The sequence below is a fragment of the Artemia franciscana genome, chromosome 2 (assembly GCF_032884065.1).
Source record: "Artemia franciscana chromosome 2, ASM3288406v1, whole genome shotgun sequence".
Lineage (NCBI taxonomy): Eukaryota > Metazoa > Arthropoda > Branchiopoda > Anostraca > Artemiidae > Artemia > Artemia franciscana.
Window position 1 is genome coordinate 43,171,603 of NC_088864.1, and position 20,885 is coordinate 43,192,487.

Genomic DNA, 20,885 nt, shown 5'->3' on the forward strand with positions numbered 1-20,885 from the left:
TAAGGGAAATGAGACTTCTTGGGAGGGTAAAAAGAGGTAGCGTGTGAGTAGATGGTGTTAGAGGAGGAGCGTGAATAGGTGTGTTTGCCTCAGGGGGTTGGTATTGCAGTAAGTTGTTGTTAGCAGTAGCGGTGCTAGTAGTCTATGGTGATAGATGGTCACAGAAACAAAGCCTTATGTAACGTTAATAAATAACGATTTATTTCTTAAGATCTCCGGTCATAATGTATGACGTCATAAAGTTATGAACTTCACGAGTTTATTGTTTATTTTGACGTAAGTCACGGTATTCTCAAACATGATAATTACTATGACGTAAATCTCAGTTTCATGACGTTTTTTTAGTATATATTGCGAGTTACTGAAACAGCTTGTTAGTATTATTACATCTGCCATGTATCCAAAAGAATTTCGACATTGTAATTTAAAAAAGATTGAATATAAAGGTGCCATATGGAAATTATTACAAAAATTTGAAAATCTGTGTGCGAGCAAAGAGTGCATTGATGAAGGTGCAACATCTAAACTAATCAAAGAAGGGCCAATAAAGGAAAACACTGTCTGGAGGATTGTCCAGAATTTTCAAGGGCAAATAGAAGCAACCGGAGAAAAAGAAACAGTTATTCTTCGTCCATGTAAGCTAAAGAGCGTCATAAAAACGAATGAAAAGGTCAGATACCCTAATGCTTTCCAATTCACACCAAGTAGCAAAATAGAACCATTGCACATCCTAAATAATGATGGCATATTTCGAGAAAGTAGAAAACCAAGTCCATCATCCTGTGTCCCGCAAAAGCATGAAAGCAAGAGAGAAACAAATGATAAATGGAGGTGCCAAAACACCCTCCAATCCAAGTCAATTGATACGATTGTACCACCACTAATCGAGGAGTTTGAACGCCTTATCAAAGCAAGCAGAAAACCCATGACAGGATTTCACATTCCGAAAAAGTTTGAAAACGCTAGAGAAAGAAATGGTAGATGGAGGTGCCAAAACACCCTCCAATCCAAATCAAATGATACGATTGTACTGCAACTAATCGAGGAGTTTGAACGCCTTATCAAAGCAAGCAGAAAAACCATGACAGGATTTCACATTCCGAAAAAGTTTGAAAACGCTAGAGAAAGAAATGATAGATGGAGGTGCCAAAACACCCTCCAATCCAAGTCAAATGATACGATTGTACCGCCACTAATCGAGGAGTTTGAACGCCTTATCAAAGCAAGCAGAAAACCCATGACAGGATTTCAAGTTCCGAAAAAGTTTGAAAACGCTAGAGAAGGAAATGATAGATGGAGGCGCCAAAACACCCTCCAATCCAAATCAAATGATGCGATTGTACCGCCACTAATCGAGGAGTTTGAACACCTTATTAAGCCAAGCAGAAAACCCATGACAGAATTTCACATTCCAAAAAAGTTTGAAAACACTAGAGAAAGAAATGATAGATGGAGGTGCCAAAACACCCTCCAATCCAATTCAAATGATACGATTGTACCGCCTCTAATCGAGGTGTTTGAACGCCTTATCAAAGCAAGCAGAAAACCCATGACAGGATTTCACATTCCGAAAAAGTTTGAAAACGCTAGAGAAAGAAATGATAGATGGAGGTGTCAAAACACCCTCCAATCCAAATCAAATGATACGATTGTACCGCCACTAATCGAGGAGTTTGAACGCCTTATCAAAGCAAGCAGAAAACCCATGACAGGATTTCACATTCCGAAAAAGTTTGAAAACGATAGAGAAAGAAATGATAGATGGAGGTACCAGAACACCCTCCAATCCAAGTCAAATGATACAATTGTACCGTCACTTGTCCAGGAGTTTGAACGCAAAATTAAAGCAGATAGAAAACCACTGACAGAATTTCACATTCCGAAAAAGTTTGAAAGCGTTAGAGAAAGAGATTATAGATGGAGGTATCAAAACACCCTCCATTCCAAGTCAAATGATACAATTGTACCGTCACTCGTCCAGGAGTTTGAACGCAAAATTAAAGCAGATAGAAAACCAATGACAGAATTTCAGATTCCGCAAAAGTTTGAAAGCATCAGAGAAGCAAACGATAAATAGAGGTGCCAAAACACCCTCAAAACCAAATCAAATGATACGATTGTACCGTCACTCGTTCAGGAGTTTGAACGCAAAATTAAAGCAGATAGAAAACCAATGACAGAACTTCAAATTCCGCAAAAGTTTGAAAGCATCAGAGAAGCAAATGATAAATAGGGGTGCCAAAACACCCTCCAAACCAAATCAAATGATACGATTGTACCGTCTCTTGTCCAGGAGTTGGAACGCAAAATTAAAGCAGATAGAAAACCAATGACAGGATTTAAAATTGCGGAAAAGTTTGAAAGCATCAGAGAAGCAAATGATAAATAGAGGTGCCAAAACACTCTCCAAACCAAATCAAATGATACGATTGTACCGTCACTTGTCCAGGAGTTTGAACGCAAAATTAAAGCAGATAGAAAACCCATGACAGGATTCCACATTCCGAAAAAGTTTGAAAACGCTAGAGAAAGAAATGATAGATGGAGGTGCCAAAACACCCTCCAATCCAATTCAAATGATACGATTGTACCGTCACTTGTCCAGGAGTTTGAACGCAAAATTAAAGCAGATAGAAAACCAATGACAGAATTTCAAATTTCGAAAAAATTTGAAAGCGTTAGAGAAAGAAATGATAGATGTGTATTAAAACACCCTCCAATCCAATCTAAATGATACGATTGTACCGTCACTTGTCCAGGAGTTTGAACGCAAAATTAAAGCAGATAGAAAACCAATGACAGAATTTCACATTCCGAAAAAGTTTGACAGCGTTTGAGAAAGAAATGATAGATGGAGGTACCAAAACACTCTTCAATCCAATTCAAATGATACGATTGTACCGACACTAATCGAGGAGTTTGAACGGCTTATCAAAGCAAGCAGAAAACCCGTGACATGATTTCACGTTCCGAAAAAGTTTGAAAACGCTAGAGAAAGAAATGATAGATGGAGGTGCCACAACACCCTCCAAACCAAATCAAATGATACGATTGTACCGTCTCTTGTCCAGGAGTTTGAACACAAAATTAAAGCAGATAGAAAACCAATGACAGGATTTCGCATTCCGAAAAAGTTTGAAAGCGTTAGAGAAAGAAATGATAGATGGAGGTGCCAAAACACCCTCCAATCCAAGTCAAATGATACGATTGTTATATCCCTAAACCAGGAATTAGCGTCTTTTCGCACCGAACCAGGAATAAGCTTGTTTTGCTTTTACCAAGCTAGCCTGCAGCTCAGACTCGGCTCTTTTGCATTGAGACTGAATTTCTTATGCCGTTTTTGGCCTGAAATCGATCGACGTGTCATCTTTTAGGCCATTTTTCACAGCGTAGCGAGAAATTATGGCAGCATCAAATTTTGTCACTAATAGCTATTAGATATTCGATTTTTTTGTCATATGCATGAGGAACGTACGATTGAATTTAATGTAAAGAATTCCCAGTGGGTGGAAGGAACTAAATAAAAGAGACAAACGGACCAATTATGCGAAAAATAAAAGAAGCAATTGGGAAATCGTAATCACCTTAATTCTTAAAGGGGATGTCCAGAAGGTGAATTTTTTAAAGGGGAATTTTTTTTCATAAGTGAAAAAAACCTCACGTATGCAAGAGTTTTTTTCATTGAACGTAACATTGTTTGGGGAGTTAAAACATCGAAAGACCTCAAGCAAGAAACAAAAGGATTAGATGAAAAATATAAGATATAGCTATGGACTAAAAAAAAAAAAAAAAAAAAAATTTCCCACGTCGCTAAATTCAACATTCACAATTTATTAGCTAGATATAATAAAATTTTACTATCAAACGGTGGGATATTAACAAAAGAAAAGAGAAAAATAAAAGTAGAACAGCGAGCCACATGAGTGAATTTAAATTAAAAAACCAAACTGAATAAAAACTGAATAGAACCCTTTTCGTGTTTAGGGAAGTCTACTCCTTCTTGATTCTGGAATATTAGATGGCAACCATGGAGCAATGTGCTTGTAGATTTGTTTTTCTTTGTCGTCTAGAAAAGGTAAAGCAAGTTCTACCAACTTCTCAAAAGAAATAAATCCATCTTGATGTCGGAGAAGTTTCAGAGACGTCAAAGCTATTGACCTTAATTCCTTTGTATTCTTCTCTAACGAGTAAATGAAAAACGCCGACCATAGCTGGGCTGAAAAAGGCCACTTTATTAGCTGACCTTTAAATAATATGGCACCATTTTCACCCTGAAAACAAAGAAAAAGAAATTTGACTAATTAATAATAATAATAAAATTAAATTAAGCGAAAACTTGATTCGGCTTATGATTTGTAAGCTAAACGAGATTGCTTAATTGTTTTATAGAACTAAAAATAAATGAACTTTAAATTAATATTAAAGACAAGATCAAACATTTCCATAGTAAAAGAATAAATTTCCTTCAGAATCATAAAATAAACTTGAAGCAATTAAGCAATAAAAATAAACATAATTTTTCCGATCTAATCACGTGCAAATGTAGTGTAGGGTAATTTAGATGGCAATGCTATTTCATTGATTGAATATTCATTTTCAACTCTCACTTTGCAAAAAGACGATTTGGGCTCCTTCTTTTCGAGGTATTTGAATTAGCAATTTAGACTTTCTTTATTTTTGACAAGATTGGTATTTTGAGCAATCAACCAGTAGTTTTAATGACCTTTTTTGTAAACAATTTCCTCATTTGGGGTTATTTGCATAGAATTTCGCAGGTTTTTTTTTTTTACTAAAAAGTCGGAATTGACATTGCATTTGTATGTTCAAAATGTTTTTTTAGGGTGAAAAGTAAAAAAAAAACCAATGCACATAAAAAAACAGAAAATCAGTCACTTTAAATAATCAAAAAACATAACACCTTCAACGTACTAAAAACCTGTCTTTAAAAGATAAAAAAGAAAAAAGAAGAATAGAAAAGGTGGACTGATTATTTAGATGTGGAAATCGAAAAACACAAACTTACAAATATTCGACAAGTATTACACTACTCTTGGAAATTAGCTAACACAGTAAGTCTTAAATAGGACAATTCCGTCAGTAAAACAGGACTATAATGAAACAGCCAGACACTAGAAACATGTGGATTTGTTAACAGAGGGTAAAATAGAACTCAGGGAAGTGTTTTGAGAAGTTTTGATGAGGAGGGTAGAATTATAAAGTTAGAAATAACCGAAAAGTTAGAGATTTTCAGAAAGGAAGAAAATTAAAAAAAGAAGGGTTAGGCTAATTACAAGGTTAAAAAAAATTATCGCTGGGGCTAGTAACATACGTCAGAAGAAAAGGATAGCTATTCAAAAAAGAAAGGAGGGCTTGATCCAGTTTTATAAAGAGAGTGATATGATGTCCTTTTAGAGAAAGAGCATCTTGTATATACAGAATCAGTTTTTTTTCAAAAAATGGATTTTATTTCAATATTATGTTTTGGTATCTACAAAAGTCCGTAGATTTAGCAATTTCCTTTCAAAAGAGCCATTAAATGGCTCAGCATTAGCTGATATGTATTGGAAAACAAGAGGTATAGTGAAAATTGTAAGTGAAGACATATCGTTGCTGTTTGAAATTAAAAATAGTGTTAAACAGAGCATTGGCATTGTAATCTTGTTTCCCCTCCCCTTCCCCCTAGGGAAAACCTAGTAAATACGAACTCCGGTCAAAAGTAAATGAAAACTTAAAATGAACACCTTTTGAAATAAAATTTTAAGGGAGGGAGAATTGCCGTTTGAAGCTGATTAAAGAATGGTGACAATTAATCCTAATAGTAAAAGTTTATTGTGAAAACAAACTTAAGGAAATTTCAAAAAAGAGCCTGAAACTCCACAAAAATGACGGTCAGATCAAAATGGAAATTCCATCATTGGAACTTCCATAGAGACAATCTTGAGCAACAACAAAAAAAAACTTTTTTTAAACGAGAAATAGCAATGTGTCTCCTTTTTCTATTACTCTTCTCCTCCTTCTCCCCCTTTGTTTTTTTCTTCGCCACTAGTGGGGCACTGAAACATCAGTGGGAGATATTTAAAGGACCATTTGAAAGGAAATCGTAATATCTAATGTCTTTGATGAGTAACAAAATACAAACATCAAAATAAAATGCAATCTGAAAAAATCCTTCTCTGCGATGTGATGTCATATTCCAGTGACTACACCACCTAATTCCCTGTATCTACAATTCCTACTAACAAAAAGCGAAAGAATTTTTTCTTAATGACATAGTTGATCAATACGGTTGCCCCAATAGGTGCAACTTAGAAAAACCCTTCAAAGGGTTGGTGGTGCCTGAGGAAGAATTAATTACAACGCCCCTCCTCCCGACCCAAACATAAACAAAAAACCGGAAAAAGTGAAAAATTTGACAAAAGCGGGCAGCCCCCCAGCACCGGCACCTTACCCCAGCAACAAAGCCTAGGACAGACCCCCCCCCCTTGAATGGCTCTGAAACCTAGTAAGGAACGACCACTTGCCCATATTAACCGAAAATTTAAAAAATAATTTCAAAAAAAAAAGTGCGAAACAAGGAAGAATTGCCATTGATAATAATTATATCAAATAATCTGAAAAATAAAAATTCGGTACGAATTTCAGAAAGGAATGGGCCCCAACAGTTTCAGAAGGAAACCATATTTTATCACTGTCACTTTTTGCTGTTGATGTGGTGTTGATCAGTAAATGTCCGGAGGAGCTCCAGATTATGTTGAATGTACTAGAATGTAATTTAGACAAGAGGAAACTTATATTGAAGAATGGTAAAAAATAAAACAGAGACAGTTGTGTTGAGAGGGATCCAAATAACGAAAGAAGAACAAGAACTGAACCTTACTATAAAATTTATAAATATAAAAGAAAGAGACAAATTAAAACATTTGGGAATACGTAAAAGGGATAGCAGTTCCATCAATAACTCTATGGAATTCATCTCTTTCAAGAATAAAAGATGCACAAATTCCTTTTCAAATCTAAAATGTCACCTGCAATGGATTACGGGGCTAAGCTCTGAAGGTATTACAGTTACAATCAAAACTAAACAACTTCAAAAATTGGAATCCATATACCGACAAATAATCAAACTATAGAAGTTTATTCAGGATCGTTTTTGCTTAGGCTGAGTAGACTAGCAAAATGACACGGTACTGGCAATAATGTGCAAGCTTATTTGATATTGCCACAGTCGAAATGGAAAAGATCGTAGGCGTGTCAAATAAAAGTTGTGTTAGATGGAACAGAACTATCATCTATTGGGAATGAGAGGCTAGGACCGATAGACAAGTACGAATGGTTTAAGGATCAGTTTAGGAGTAGACGGAAGACCAGAGACTCCAGATTTGGGTTTAGGCAATAAGAACATCAGAAACGTTGGTTTTTTGCTAATGGTAAACAGGATTTTGTATTGGAGTATTATTTCAAACTAGATTTACGGGCCAAAACATTAAGGACTTGGATTCATATTCGAGCGAAATCTCTACCATTATAAAAAAAAAAAAAAAAGGTTTATGAAAGAAAAAGGTTAGCTTAATTTAAGGCTTTCTTTTGCTCCAAATGTAACTTAGGATTGGATACTGTGGCCTACATATTTGCAGAATGCCTGTAGCTTTCTCATTAAAGGAGTAATTTTTTTTTAGGGCGATACACTTGAGTTCCCGTGATCCTGTAGATAAATGTAAAAGAAAAAAGTGTTCAGGCATGCAAATACGTTAATAGAATGGTCAAGAAAAAAGAGTAACCTAAGTTTGTCTTTGTTTTTCTTGATGGAATGGGGGGGGGAATCGTGACCGCATCAAACAAACAAAAGCGTGGCCGTACAAAGGTATATAGTACTGTCATGTTAATAAATTGGTTGGGAGTAGTCAATCCGGACTTATCTCAGTTAAAGATAGGAACAGGGCCACAATTAGTGATAAGGAAAGAGTTAAAGAGAGATGGGCGGAAAATTTTGAAAGAGTTAAAGAGAGATGGGCGGAAAATTTTTAGAATGTACTAAACCGAGACACAGCTGCAGGAAAAGATATAGAGGAAAATGAAAAACTTTGGGATACCTTGGATGTGAAGCAAGATTTTGTTTTGTAAGAATTAGCGACAGTAATAAAAGGATTAAAAAATAATAAGGCTCCAGGTGCAGGTAGTGTGATAAATGAGTTTCTTAAATATGGTGACTCTGAGGTTAGAAATAACTTACTGAAGATTATGAATATAATTTTTGAAAAATGGGAACTACTTAACGATTTTTGCAAAACCGTAATTAAACCACTGTATAAGAAAGGCGATAAGAGTGGGTGTCGTAATTATCGAGGCATTAGTCTCGTCTCTGTAGGTAGCATATTACTTAGTAATATGATACTTTATAGACTGAGAGATGCTGTAGACAAAGTTTTAAGAGAAGAACAGTGCGGTCTTAGAAAAGGTACAGGATTTGTCGACCAAATTTTTACTCTTAGGTTAATAATTGAGAAATCCCTTAGTTGTCAAACACCTTTGGTCCTCAGTTTTATAGATTATGCGCAAGAGTTCGAATCTGTTGATAGAAGAGCTTCAGCAAAGGTCTTAACCTTATGTGGTATACCAGACAAATACATCAGTGATTAGTGCTATGTACGAGAATAATACTGCTGCGGTTAAGGTAGGAGATGAGGTTAGCAGCTGGTTTTTTATTAGATCAGGATTTAAGCGGGGTTGTGCAATATGGATCATTTTGATGGACTTTGTCTTAAGGAGCACAGGAAAGGCAATGGAAGACCACGGAATCAAATGAGGAGGAAAAACTCTCTCGGACTTAGATTATGCTGATGATCTAAGCATCCTAGATGAAAATGTGAGCAAAATGAATGAACTTTTAGAGGTTTTGCAAGTTCAGGATGCTAGAATAGGTTTGAAAATTAATGTTAAGAAGACTAAGTCATTAAGGCTAGGAATAAGTGAAGATGAAAAGGTGACGTTGGGTAACGAAAAGATTGATCAGTTGGGCAGCTTCACTTACCTTGGTAGTATTATTAGTAAAGACAGTGGGAGCAGTGAAGATGTTACGAGTAAAATAGCCAAGGCTCAGGGTGTTTTTTCACAATTAAAAAAAGTTTGAAGAATAGGGGGATAAGTCTGTATACCAAGATTAGAATTTTGGAAGGTACGGTGATGACAGTGGTCATACATGGCTCTGAAGCATGGGCGCTCCGAAGAGCGGATAAAGATTTACTATATTTTTTCCAGAGAAATTGCCAAGAGATTGTTCTGGGTACCTGGCTGACTGATCGTATTTCAAACAGTAGACAGTACGAAAAGCGTGGTTCAATCCCGCTTTCTAGGGCTATAATCAAAGAAAGGTTGATATGGGTAGGGCACGTTCTGCGGATGAAGGATGACAGATTGCCAAAGATTGTCCTTTTCGACCAACCGTCTAGGGCTAAACAGAAAGTAGGTCGTCCTCGTATAGAGTGGGAGGATGCCATAAAGAAAGATTTAAAGGAAGTGGGAGGCTCTGAATAGATTGGGATGGAGGGGGAGCGTGCGTAGCTGTGTTAGCCTCAGGCGGCTTGGTGCTGTGGTCAGTTGTTAGTAGTAGCAGTATCAAACCAAACTGTATTAGATGGAAGAGGACTACCACATATTTAAAATAATAGGCAGAACCACCAGAAAAGGACGAACCGTTTAGGTATTAGTTTAGCAGTAGAATATAATTGTCTATGGAATGGATTTATTACGACAATTTATCATCTTTATCTTGTTTTGTGTGTCATGATTACTGTGTTGTATGACCTAGTTTGGGTTATAATAAACTTGGTATTATTGCTGAGGTTAAGGTAATTAGTGAAGTTGACAAAAACAAGGCTAGCAAAGTTGTACTTTATCCATATTCATAAGGATTTCTTTGGAGAACTTAGATTGTTTGAGTATTATTAGAAATTCCTCTGGCAAACCAATTAATTTGTGAAGCTCTTGAGAGTTCACTCTCAAACCTTTAAAAATCAGTACATGCGTTCAAGGTGCGAGAATAGGTTTGAAGATTAAGGTGGAAAAGACAAAGTCGCTTAAATTAGGAATAAATAAGGTTACGTAAAAGACGAAAATTTAATAAGTCGATTGGCTCCCCTACGCAATATTATATTGTTAATGATGGTGAATATAGTGAAATTTAAAGTGTAGAATGGCCAAGCTGTAGGGATATTTTTCACAGCTGACGAAATTTTTTTGCAAGAATACAAAGACAAATTTTAGAACTTAGACTAGGATACTAAAAGAAACAAACAATGGTTAAGCATGGCTGTAAAGCGGGGGGAACTCAGAAAAGCTTAGAAAGATATGCTAGATGGTTTCCAGGGGATTGTCGAAGGGCATTTTAAGAAACTTGTTTGACTGACTGCAGATCAAATAACTAGCTGTGCAAAAAAATGGTGGTTCCAAAAAGGTGGTCTATGACTAAAATGAAATAAAGGTTAAGAGGGTGACGCCACATTTTACGGAAGAATAATGATAGATCACCAAAAATTGTGTAATCTGGCAATCCAAAAGAAAAGCATAAGACTTCAATTAGATCTTGTCTTTTGTAATTTTGGACTTGAATATAAAAAAAAAAGTCATTTTAAAAATTTGATTTTGCATTTATGAATGCTGAATTCAAAAATTAAATCGTATATTTTCTCGAATCAAAGTAGTTGTGCGATTTTTTCTTTTTTTTGAAAGTTTTCCTGGTTAAATTTTGTCTTTAGACAAAAAACAAACTTATATTCTAAAAATACTATAGGCGGTGGTAAAAGTCTGATTGCATAGTAGCAATGCAAGATTTCAATCATTTTTGAAATTTTGTTAGTACCATTTTGTACGCTAAATTAAAAAATTTGGTCTTGCTTTGAAGAATTGAAGTCCATTGTTTAATCTTCGTGTTTTAGACAAAAAGAAAAAAAAGTTAACAAAACTAGAGGCTATTATAGAAAACCTCATTAAATTTCAAATTTATCATTAAAAACTGGAATAAAACTTCTCTAAAGCATTAAGTTTATTCCCGATAAATCCAGAGTACCTACGTTTTGATGGAAGATATACTAAACAATTATTTCGCAAAACTATTGGCAATGGAAAATTATCAATTGAATTTTCAAACTCAGAGTTGAAACTATGGCACAAATTTTAGCTCTGTGAGAAAAAAGACCTAAATATTTTGTAATAGCTTTAAGGGTATGACATTGACAAAAAGTTAAAATTGCCAGTTGACAACAACAGGTTCATATTTGCATTTTCCAGGAAACAACTACTTAGATACATTTCTATAAGCTGGCTTCTAAATACATGCAGTACAGTAATCACTGATTCCAGCCATAGACTCAAAGCTACAATTCCTGAAGACCTTATTTCTTGAATGTCTTGAGGCATAGGAATAATTTGGAATGATACAGATATGCGGTTTTGCTGTCCACCACTGACATTTTAGCTCGAAAGAAAGATCAAGTGCAATTACCAGGGCGTCATTTGCCTTCGCAATAGATAATATTTCCATTGGTGTTGGCATTCGGCAGTCAATTCTTTTCCAAATCAGGCTCAAAACGTCTTTTAATGAGTCATTAGGTTTTTCAGCCAATAAAATTAACCAGTCACAAAGGGGCTCGGTCGTAGAGGGCTCTGCAGACAAGCTAAAAAGAAAAGACCATTGGCTTAAAAAAAATAAAAATAAATAAAAAAAAAGATAAAAATAAACAAAAGTAAGGCTCAAAAGTTTCCAATAGCCATTAAAAATTTAATCACCACCAAAGAAAGGAATTATTTTCTTTTTCCAATAGATGCACCATCAGTTCAAAAAGATAAAGCTAATGACCAAAAGAGAAGAATCAATTCACGACAAAGAAAAAACGAAAAAAAAATTGCAAACAAAACCAATTTTGAGCTTGTTAAGTTCTTGCACTCCACTAAACAAAAAATAAAAATAGTTTTGATATCATGTAAAGAGCAACATTGGAATTTCTGTTGAACATAAATCTCATTCTACGTTAGGGGTTCTGCTGCCCAACTAAAACTACGCTAAAACTCAACACATGGTTTATGGTAACTAAATTCAATTCAACATATATAGCTAGCACTTACCAGTAAACTTGTTCTTACAAGCTACAATGTCGTATAATAATAATGTCGAAGCTGGACAAGTCTAGCTACCTTTCACCTCGTTTGAATGAAAATTATGCTGTTGAATATGATCTAATTAATAACCAATATAAAACTCCAAATACAGGTTACTATGCATTTTCATTATGTAAGCCATTGTTTCTCACCTGGATAGGCCACGACCCCATTGTCAATAGGTCGTTTTCGGTAACTAAATAAAAAAAGTTTTTTTTTCAAATGAATATAAAGATCGACGTACTTTATATACGAGGGAAGCTTCCGCCCACCTGCCTCAAATTTATCGCTAAGGTTTAACATAGGGATGATGATTTAATTCATTTTTTTAGGTAAGGAATCAAACAGTTCGTGGTAATGAACTGTAGTAAGGAGCGACCCGGCTAAATAGTAAACGAAACTCTAAAAAACGGAATTTTGATGCTAAAATATACATCAAAAGAATCAGATTTTCATGCTGATTTTATATATATAAGTTTCATCAAATTTAGTCTTTGTCATCAAAAGTTACGAGCCTGGAAAAATTTGCCTTATTTTAGAAAATAGGGGAAAACACGCCCTAAAAGTCACAGAATCTTAACGAAAATCACACCATCGCATTCGGCGTATCAGAGAACCCTATAACGAAATTTTCAAGCTTCTATCTACAAAAATGTGGAATTTCGTATTTTTTGCCAGAAGACAAATCACGGGTGCGTGTTTATTTGTTTTTTGTTTTTTTTTTTTTTTTCCCAGGGGTCATCGTATCAACCAAGTGGTCCTAGAATGCCGCAAGAGGGCTCATTCTAACGGAAATGAAAAGTTCTAGTGCCCTTTTTAAGCGACCAAAAAAATTGGAGGGCACCTAGGCCCCCTCCCACGCTCATTTTTTCTCCAAAGTCAACATATCAAAATTTTGAGATAGCCATTTTGTTCCGCATAGTCAAAAACCATAATGACTATGTCTTTGGGAATAACTTACTCCCCCAGAGTCCCTGGGGGAGGGGCTGCAAGTTACAAACTTCGACCAGTGTTTACATATAATAATGGTTATTGGGAAGTGTACAGTCGTTTCCAGGGTTTTTTTTTTGGTTTTGAGGCTGGGGTTGAGGGGAGGGGGCTATGTGGGAGGATCTTTTCTTGGAGAAATATGTCATGGGGGAACAGAAATTCAATGAAAAGGGCGCAGGATTTTCTAAAGTTACTATAAAAAAACAATGAAAAAATAAACATGGAAATTTTTTTCAACTGTAAGTAAAGAGTAGCATTGAAACTTAAAACGGACAGAGATTATTACGCATATGAGGGGTACTAAAAATACTATAGCATAAAGAGCGAGGTATTTAGGAGGAGATAAATACCTCGCTCTTTATGCTATAGTATTTTTAGTAATTTCAACTATTTATTCTACGGCCTTTCTGATTCAGGGGTCATTCTTAAAGAATTATGACAAAACTTACGATTTAGTGTAAAGAACGAGGTATTAACGAGGGTACAAACCCCCTCATATACATAATAAAAATTAATGAATATAAAAGTTTGTTACGTAAGTTAATTCTTAAGTTACGTATATTTTTTAATAATAAAAAAATTCGTTAAAAATTAAAATTTATAATTGCCTTTTTATGCAACCGAAAAATTACATGGCAACTAGGCCTCCTTCCCCATCCCTTATTTCTCAAAATCGTCTGATCAAAACTAAGAGAAAGCCATTTAGCCAAAAAAGGAATTAATATGCAAACTTCATTTCAATAATTTATGTGTGGAGAGCCAAAAATCAAACATGCATTAATTCAAAAACGTTCAGAAATTATATAAAAAAAACTAGTTTTTTAAACTGAAAGTAAGGAGCGACATCAAAACTTGAAACGAACAGAAATTACTCCGTATATGAAATGGGTCTTCCCCTCCGCAATCCCTCGCTCTTTACGCTAAAGTTTGACTCTTTGCCCCAATTCTGCTTTTTAAAACAATTAAAAGCTTTAGCGTAAAGAGCGAGGGATTGCGGAGGGGACAACCCATTTCATATACGGAGTAATTTCTGTTCGTTTCAAGTTTTGATGTCGCTCCTTACTTTCAGTTTAAAAAACTAGTTTTTTTATATAAAATTCAATGTAAGGAATGTAAGGAATTCAATAGACTGAGAAAAAACTTTTTCAGGGTGGTACATAAGGGATGAACGGGTGGATCTTATATTAGCTGACAGAAGTTTTATGGTGACTAAGAAGCTGGACAAGTTTTTGGGTACAGGTATGGCACATAGGGACCATTTTCAGGAATTTATTTGTGAATTAACTTTCATTTCAGTGTTTGTGTTTGTTTATAATTCTTATGTTTTTGTATTTTTGCATTAACCATGGCCCATAAAGTCTTTTAATGTTAATAAATATCGCATCTTAGTATAGTATGGTATATTTGACACACAAAAATCACAAGGCCACGGTCACAAAAAAAATGGAAAAAAAACAAACAAAGCAATTGAAAGAGTTAACTGACCAATTGAACAAAACGATTAAAACAATAAAAAGTATCATTCAAAAACACTAATATAAACAAATTCCTCATACAATACCCAAACAGTGGGTCATGCCAAAACGAATAAACCGCGCCGGATTCCTAATACTAATAAAACACCCATTTCCCAGCAATTTTTCAAGAAACAGCTCTTCCCCTCATCCACTCCGAAAAATTCTTCTCTCAAATTCTTTAACCATTCACACTTTCTCAGAACGTACAACAACACCACCCCCCCCCCCCCCACTCTCTTTACATCGAATAACGTCAAGGACCGCTCTTCATCCTAACCTTTCGCAAATATCTTTTTGTTCCACCAAGTGGCATAAAATTACCTCTACAAGAAATTACCCGTGAAATACCCATTTAATATCATATCTAGACAACTCAGGTCTAAAATATACCTCCTCCTCCATGTCTCTTTTACCATAGAATACAAACCAAGAGTCAGGCTTTCGGATCTGGCTAAGCCACTTCTGAATTTCCTGATCAACTAAAATTGAATGTACCTGTTTAAACACCTCTCCTGCTTCACTACCCCTACCATAACCCCCATTCCATTCGCCCAACATTCCAGAAGAATTTGAAATTGCCATCATTAGCCCTTCCGCAATTACCTTCTTCTATTTAATATAAACCAGTATTTCTACAAAATGTGCCGGATGGCCAGCCAAATGATGTACTGAGAACATAATAAACATCTATTACGTATTCGAACTTTAGTGCAAAGAGTAAATCCCTCTATTTTTATACTAAAGTATAACTTTTCATAACAATACTACAAAAATAACTATTACCCATGAAAAACTGCATCCCTAAAAATGAGCCTTAGAGGGGGAGGGGATCTGAGATACCAAAAACAATTTTCAGGTAATGACTTCGTATTTTAAGGGGCAAATCTAATATTCCTTTCTTTATATCGGATTGCTTCTTAGATGCCCCTTGCCCCCTTCTATCTTTGTGCAGGTTAGCATATAAAATACAATCTCTTACTTAACATTTAAATTATCACTGCAAAAAGAGGATAGCTGGAACTCCCTAAGCATCAACATTGTAAGCTTAGTCCAAATACACTCCGGAAAATGAAAGGAGATTCTATTTTTATTTGAACAATCTCTCATAAAAGTTAAAATTTGTTACTAAAATGTAATTTCTTCAGTGTTCAGCTATCCCCTCTCCTACAAAATGATCAACTGACCTCCCACAAGAGAGCCGATATGTGACTATGCAATATATGTGAGCTTCCAACCATAGAGAGAAAAGCCAGCAAAGGGAGGTGAAATATAGTCCACGAGGCATTTTTTTTATGATACTGTATAGCAGGGAATATTATTGTATATATAGTCAATATTATAGTTTCTGCACACTGTTCATAGTCAGAGAACGACACGAGAGAAATGTTAATATTTGAGACGATCAGCGAGTAGCAGACGGTGTGAGGGTGCAATCAGATGTAATGGACGATGGTAAATACAAAAATTCACGTTCTACGGTTGACAAATGGGTAGAATGTTCCTATTTCTTCACAATCCCTTAACAAACCATGTAAATAGGTAAAAGTTCTCCTAAAATCGACAGAAGATACGAAAAAGCTCCAAACTGTCCAGCTATAGCTCAGATCAAAGATAATTCGATAATGCTTATTATTCCTGTTTAAAATCTATCACATCTTTTTTCGCTCAGATGCAATCTCAAAATGTAGACAGAAAAAGACATCATTTATCTCACTCTTGGATTAATGCTGATTCATCTCGAAAATTTATCTCAACAAGGGGTATTTTTTTTAATACTAGCTTCTGTAGGAAGCTGTTCTGTGGGAGGAACAATCCAGATATTCTTTAGTCTTTTCATTTGAACAATTGGCAACGAAAGGGAATAATCCAATTTTTAGCTCGTAAAAGCAGAGGTATTTATCCAACACGCAAGACAAGTCCTAAATAGATTTCCATAGCCTTAGCTGTATAGAAAAATTCGGTCTAAGCAACGTAATTTATGGACGATTGTGCCGCTGCTACCTGAGTGTCGCTTGATGCAACATAAATATACATGTATTGTGATTTGCATATGAGAACCATAAGACATCCATTACTTACTGTGCAATGGGTTTTGACATGTCCTTCTCTGTGTGTTCTAACAATATATTATTGCACAAGTCTTTCCTCTTCGACTCTTTTATTTTTTTTCTCCTATAAAAATCTACAATCTACTTTTATGTATTAGTTTTACTATAAAACTAAATGTCTTACTCTTTTCCCACTTTCTTATAGAAGTTGGGAGATTATAGGTAGCAGCTGCGTTTTGAATTTGCACTCACTTCCCCAGAATTGTAGTCGAATTCGTTTGTTAGCTGATCGGAAAGCTCCAGTTTCAAGTTGTTGTTTTTTTGCGATGTTGATTCGAAACATGCCTTGCAGACGTCTTTTATTAATTTGTCAAGTACTTCAGCAGATTCAAAATTGTAATTTGTAGTCAAATATTTCTCACAAGCATATGACAATAATTCCGAAATTCTTACTACCAAGGTTAGTTAGGTTCCAGTGGTTCTCCACTCTCCCTCAAAGCTTGCAGACGAGGTAGAAGTCATGACAACTTTCCAGAAAACTGCCTGAGAACTAGGACTGAGGTACAACGTTGTCAAATACGATCAGGTTGTATATTACATTGTATATATTTCTAAGGTAAAAAATCTGGAAGCATGTTTCAAATATCTTCAGAAATGGTGGCGTTCATATTTTAATGAATTTTCTGGGGCATTTGGTCACATAATGGAGTGGTCATACTTAAAAGAGCTGATTTACGAGGTTTAAAGTCTACTCAAAAGAATCTACTAAGAAACGGAAGACTGTGTAACCATTTTTAAGCTGCCAATGCTCCAACGTTATTCCTCAAGGTCAAATCAATTGCAAACTAGGAAGCTTTCGAAGGATTCTGTACCAAATCAGACGATTTTTCTTGCATTACTATTTTCGAAAGAATTTGGATTTGTTAAAAAAACTTAAAAATCTGGAAAGATGCCACTCCCATTGATGCAACCCTCGAATGTCCGAAAGAACAGATTGTGGCACTGTCTTCATGATTTTAAATGTTGAAGATTCCCTTATATACCCAAAAGCCCATAAGTTGTAGAACAGCAAAAGTAGCTCGTGGTAATTTTGTGACAGTTTTGAAAAGTTAGTTATATGGTTACTAGGATGGCTACATTGCAAGAGAGAACCAAGAGCTTGCTTATTTAATAGCATTTGGTCATTGTAAATACAGTGCGTACTTAATTGAACACCCAAAAGAAATGTAGGTACACTGAGTGTTCTACAATGGAGTGTCAGACGTATAGGGCACGTAAAAAAAAAGAGAAAGGGAAAGATTGAGGCAGGGAGATAGTGAGAGAGGGAGATTGAGGGAAGAAGAGAGAGGGGAGGATAATGAAGGAGGGAGGGTGAAGGAGGTAAGAGCAAGGGAGGGAGAGAGGCAGATAGGAAGGGAGAGATAATGTAGGGGCAAAAACAGGAAACAATGCATTTAGGATTGCTTAAAAGTATGTAATGTGTTTTTATTCTAACCTTTTTTTAAAAAACTCGATGGCTTCTTCATTATATCCAAGATCAAGCTTGATCTTACCAATCAAATGGTAAATACTTGAAGTAGTCTTTTCATCGTTGGCGAGCCAGCTCAAAGCACCGTCGAATGTTTGCATTGCTTCTTCCTTATATCCCCCTACAAAAAAAGAAATAAAATCCACGAAAAAATTATAAGAACTGATTAGAATGCAACCAGCATTTAGCAACTAATTTAATCTACTGACCAATTTATTAGCCATAGTAAAATGACAAAAAAAGATTCAACGCCTACGGGTAGTGGTAAGTCCAGCGGGAGTCCACTCCAACCTTGGATTGGAGCCAGTTTGCTTGTTTGCAGTGTCCAATTACACCAGTAAAAATCTGTCTTGTTCAAAAAAATTCAAATAGTAAACAGCAAATACGTTTAGCAAAGAGTAAAATAAATAAAATAAGTGTCAAATTGTAGACCCCCCTCTAGCGGCGAGCTAAGCCGGGGAATTTCTGCGGCGGTGGTAGAGTTCTAGGAAGCGAAGCTTGATCCTTCGTCCCTAAGTAGCATAGGAAACCGATCAGCGCAAATCAACGTGGTGAAGGGGTGTAAACATCGCTAAAATTCACGCCCAGCAAGGTGATGGCTAACGCGTTAAAGGGTGACCTTGAGGAAAGGTGCCTCTCGAGGAAATTATGGCCTAGCAGACGACACAGCTTTTGCACAGGATTCTGATTAATAAATACTTCTCCCGAGTTTGGTCAATTGCGGTGGGCGTTATCGGGCTGAAAAACCTCTTTTTAGCTAATTTATCTAATATGGGTTGCCTAACCGTAGTAGCTTAATATTTGTAGAAGTGAATATATAACGAATCGGAGGTAACAAGCTTGAGATTATCTGTACATAATTTCAACTTTTGTAGATAGAGGATCGCTAAGTGCTGAAAACTATGCTGTGATCAAGATGACCCCAGGATTGCACAAAACCTCCATTCAACTAGAGGTCGCGGGGACTTCTTGTTGTCCAGTCCAAAGCCGACTTAAGCACTTCTGTGAAGATTTGAGAAGATGTGTTAGTCCTCGTCCTGCACTAGTTCTGCGACCATTGCGTTTCTTGAGGCCCAAAAAAATTTCAATGATTTAAAGAATATGAAAAAACTTGGAATTTTACAATGTTAAGAAATGATTATCCCATCAAAATTTTAAATGACGAATTCAGATGCTTCAAACTGGATTTATTGGAAGTTTCAGAAACTCACATCCCAGGAGTAGGAAACATGGAATTAGGTGATATAGAATTTAAAAGTGCAGGGTGTCAGTCATAGCAGTATATGCCTCTGTAAAAAACGATTGACGGAGACAGTAGTGACTTAGATGAGTTTTACTTGCAGCTACAGGAGCAAATAGTCAGGGTCCCAGCTATTAATATGGTGTTTTAACGTTTCCGTTAGGAGATCTTAACGCCCAGGTTGGTAGCAATGGGGATAGATAGTATCCTAGCCAAGGTAAATTTGGCGTAGGAAAAGATAATTATAATGGCTACAGACTGTTGCAATTTAGGTTTTTAGAGAAGAAAAGTGCGGTTTTAAAAAGGGTAGAGGATATGTGACCTAATTTTCACTCTTAAATATCAAACAGCTTTAGTCCTCAGTTTTTCAGATTATGAGTAAGCGTTTGGTTCAGTTGATAGAAGCAGGGTTGCCATCCCTGGTGATTTATCACTATTTCTAGTGGTTTTTATATTGCCTAAACAAAAATCACTAAAACAGCACTTAAATCAATAGATTATTGAAGAAAATTACTAAATCAACCAAAAAATAACTAAAATCCAGTGATTTTTCTCACTGGGTGGCATCCCTAAATAGAAGAGCTTTAGCAAAAGTCTTATCCGTGCATGATATACCAGACAAATGCATTAAAATGATTAGTGCCATGCATGGGAATAAGACTACTGTGTTAAGATAGGAAATGAGGTTAGTAGCTGGTTTTGTATTAAATTAATTAAAAAAATTTCCGAAAAAGAAGTTTTTCAAAGAAAAGTAAAGGCCATTTTAAACTTAAGATCAGCAGAAACAAATACTTTTAAAAATTCAAACTCAAAACGGGCAGAAACGACCATCAAATATTCAATTTGATTTTGTTTATAATTTGATTTTGCCAATGACGCAGTAGGTTTTAGACTTTTACAGTGAGAGAAGGAGGCGATACCCAAACTCTTCTTTGTAGTGATTTTTGTTCGTTTCAAGCTTGATTTGCATATTCAATTAAAGTTTCACTTGTTTTAAGATTTATTTCTTCATTTATATTAGTATCTATTGTATGATTGTTTGCATTGATTGTTTATTTAATTTCTTTTCGTTTTGAGTTCCATTTATAATTCAATAGCAAAATATTTTTGTTCGTTTTAAGCTTGGTCTGCATATTCAATTCAAGTATTACTTTCTTTAAGCTTTATTTATTCATTTGTATTATTACTTGTTGTATGTTTTTATGCTATGATTGTTTATTTAATTTCTGTTCGGTTTGGGTTTCACTTATTCTTTAATAGTGATTTCTGGTTATATTGAGTTTCAATTTTAAAAAGTATTTGTATCTACTGATCTTAAGTTTAAAATGGCTTTTACTTTTCTTTGAAAAACTTCTTTTTGGACAATATTTTTAATTACTTTTTATTCGTTTTTGATTACAAAAAGTTTTTTT

At 35.4% G+C, this 20,885-nt stretch overlaps 1 protein-coding gene across 1 annotated transcript; it reads right to left on the bottom strand.

The window, feature by feature from the left end:
- Positions 1-3,838: 3,838 nt before the first annotated feature.
- Positions 3,839-18,392, bottom strand: LOC136042131 (uncharacterized). The gene is made up of 3 exons (XM_065727048.1): positions 18,201-18,392; positions 11,498-11,669; positions 3,839-4,271 (listed from the first exon to the last, which is right to left on the bottom strand). The coding sequence occupies exons 1-3, from the start codon at positions 18,332-18,334 to the stop codon at positions 3,981-3,983; spliced, it is 597 nt and encodes a 198-aa protein (XP_065583120.1). The 5' UTR covers positions 18,335-18,392; the 3' UTR covers positions 3,839-3,980.
- Between the last annotated feature and the right edge of the window lie 2,493 nt (positions 18,393-20,885).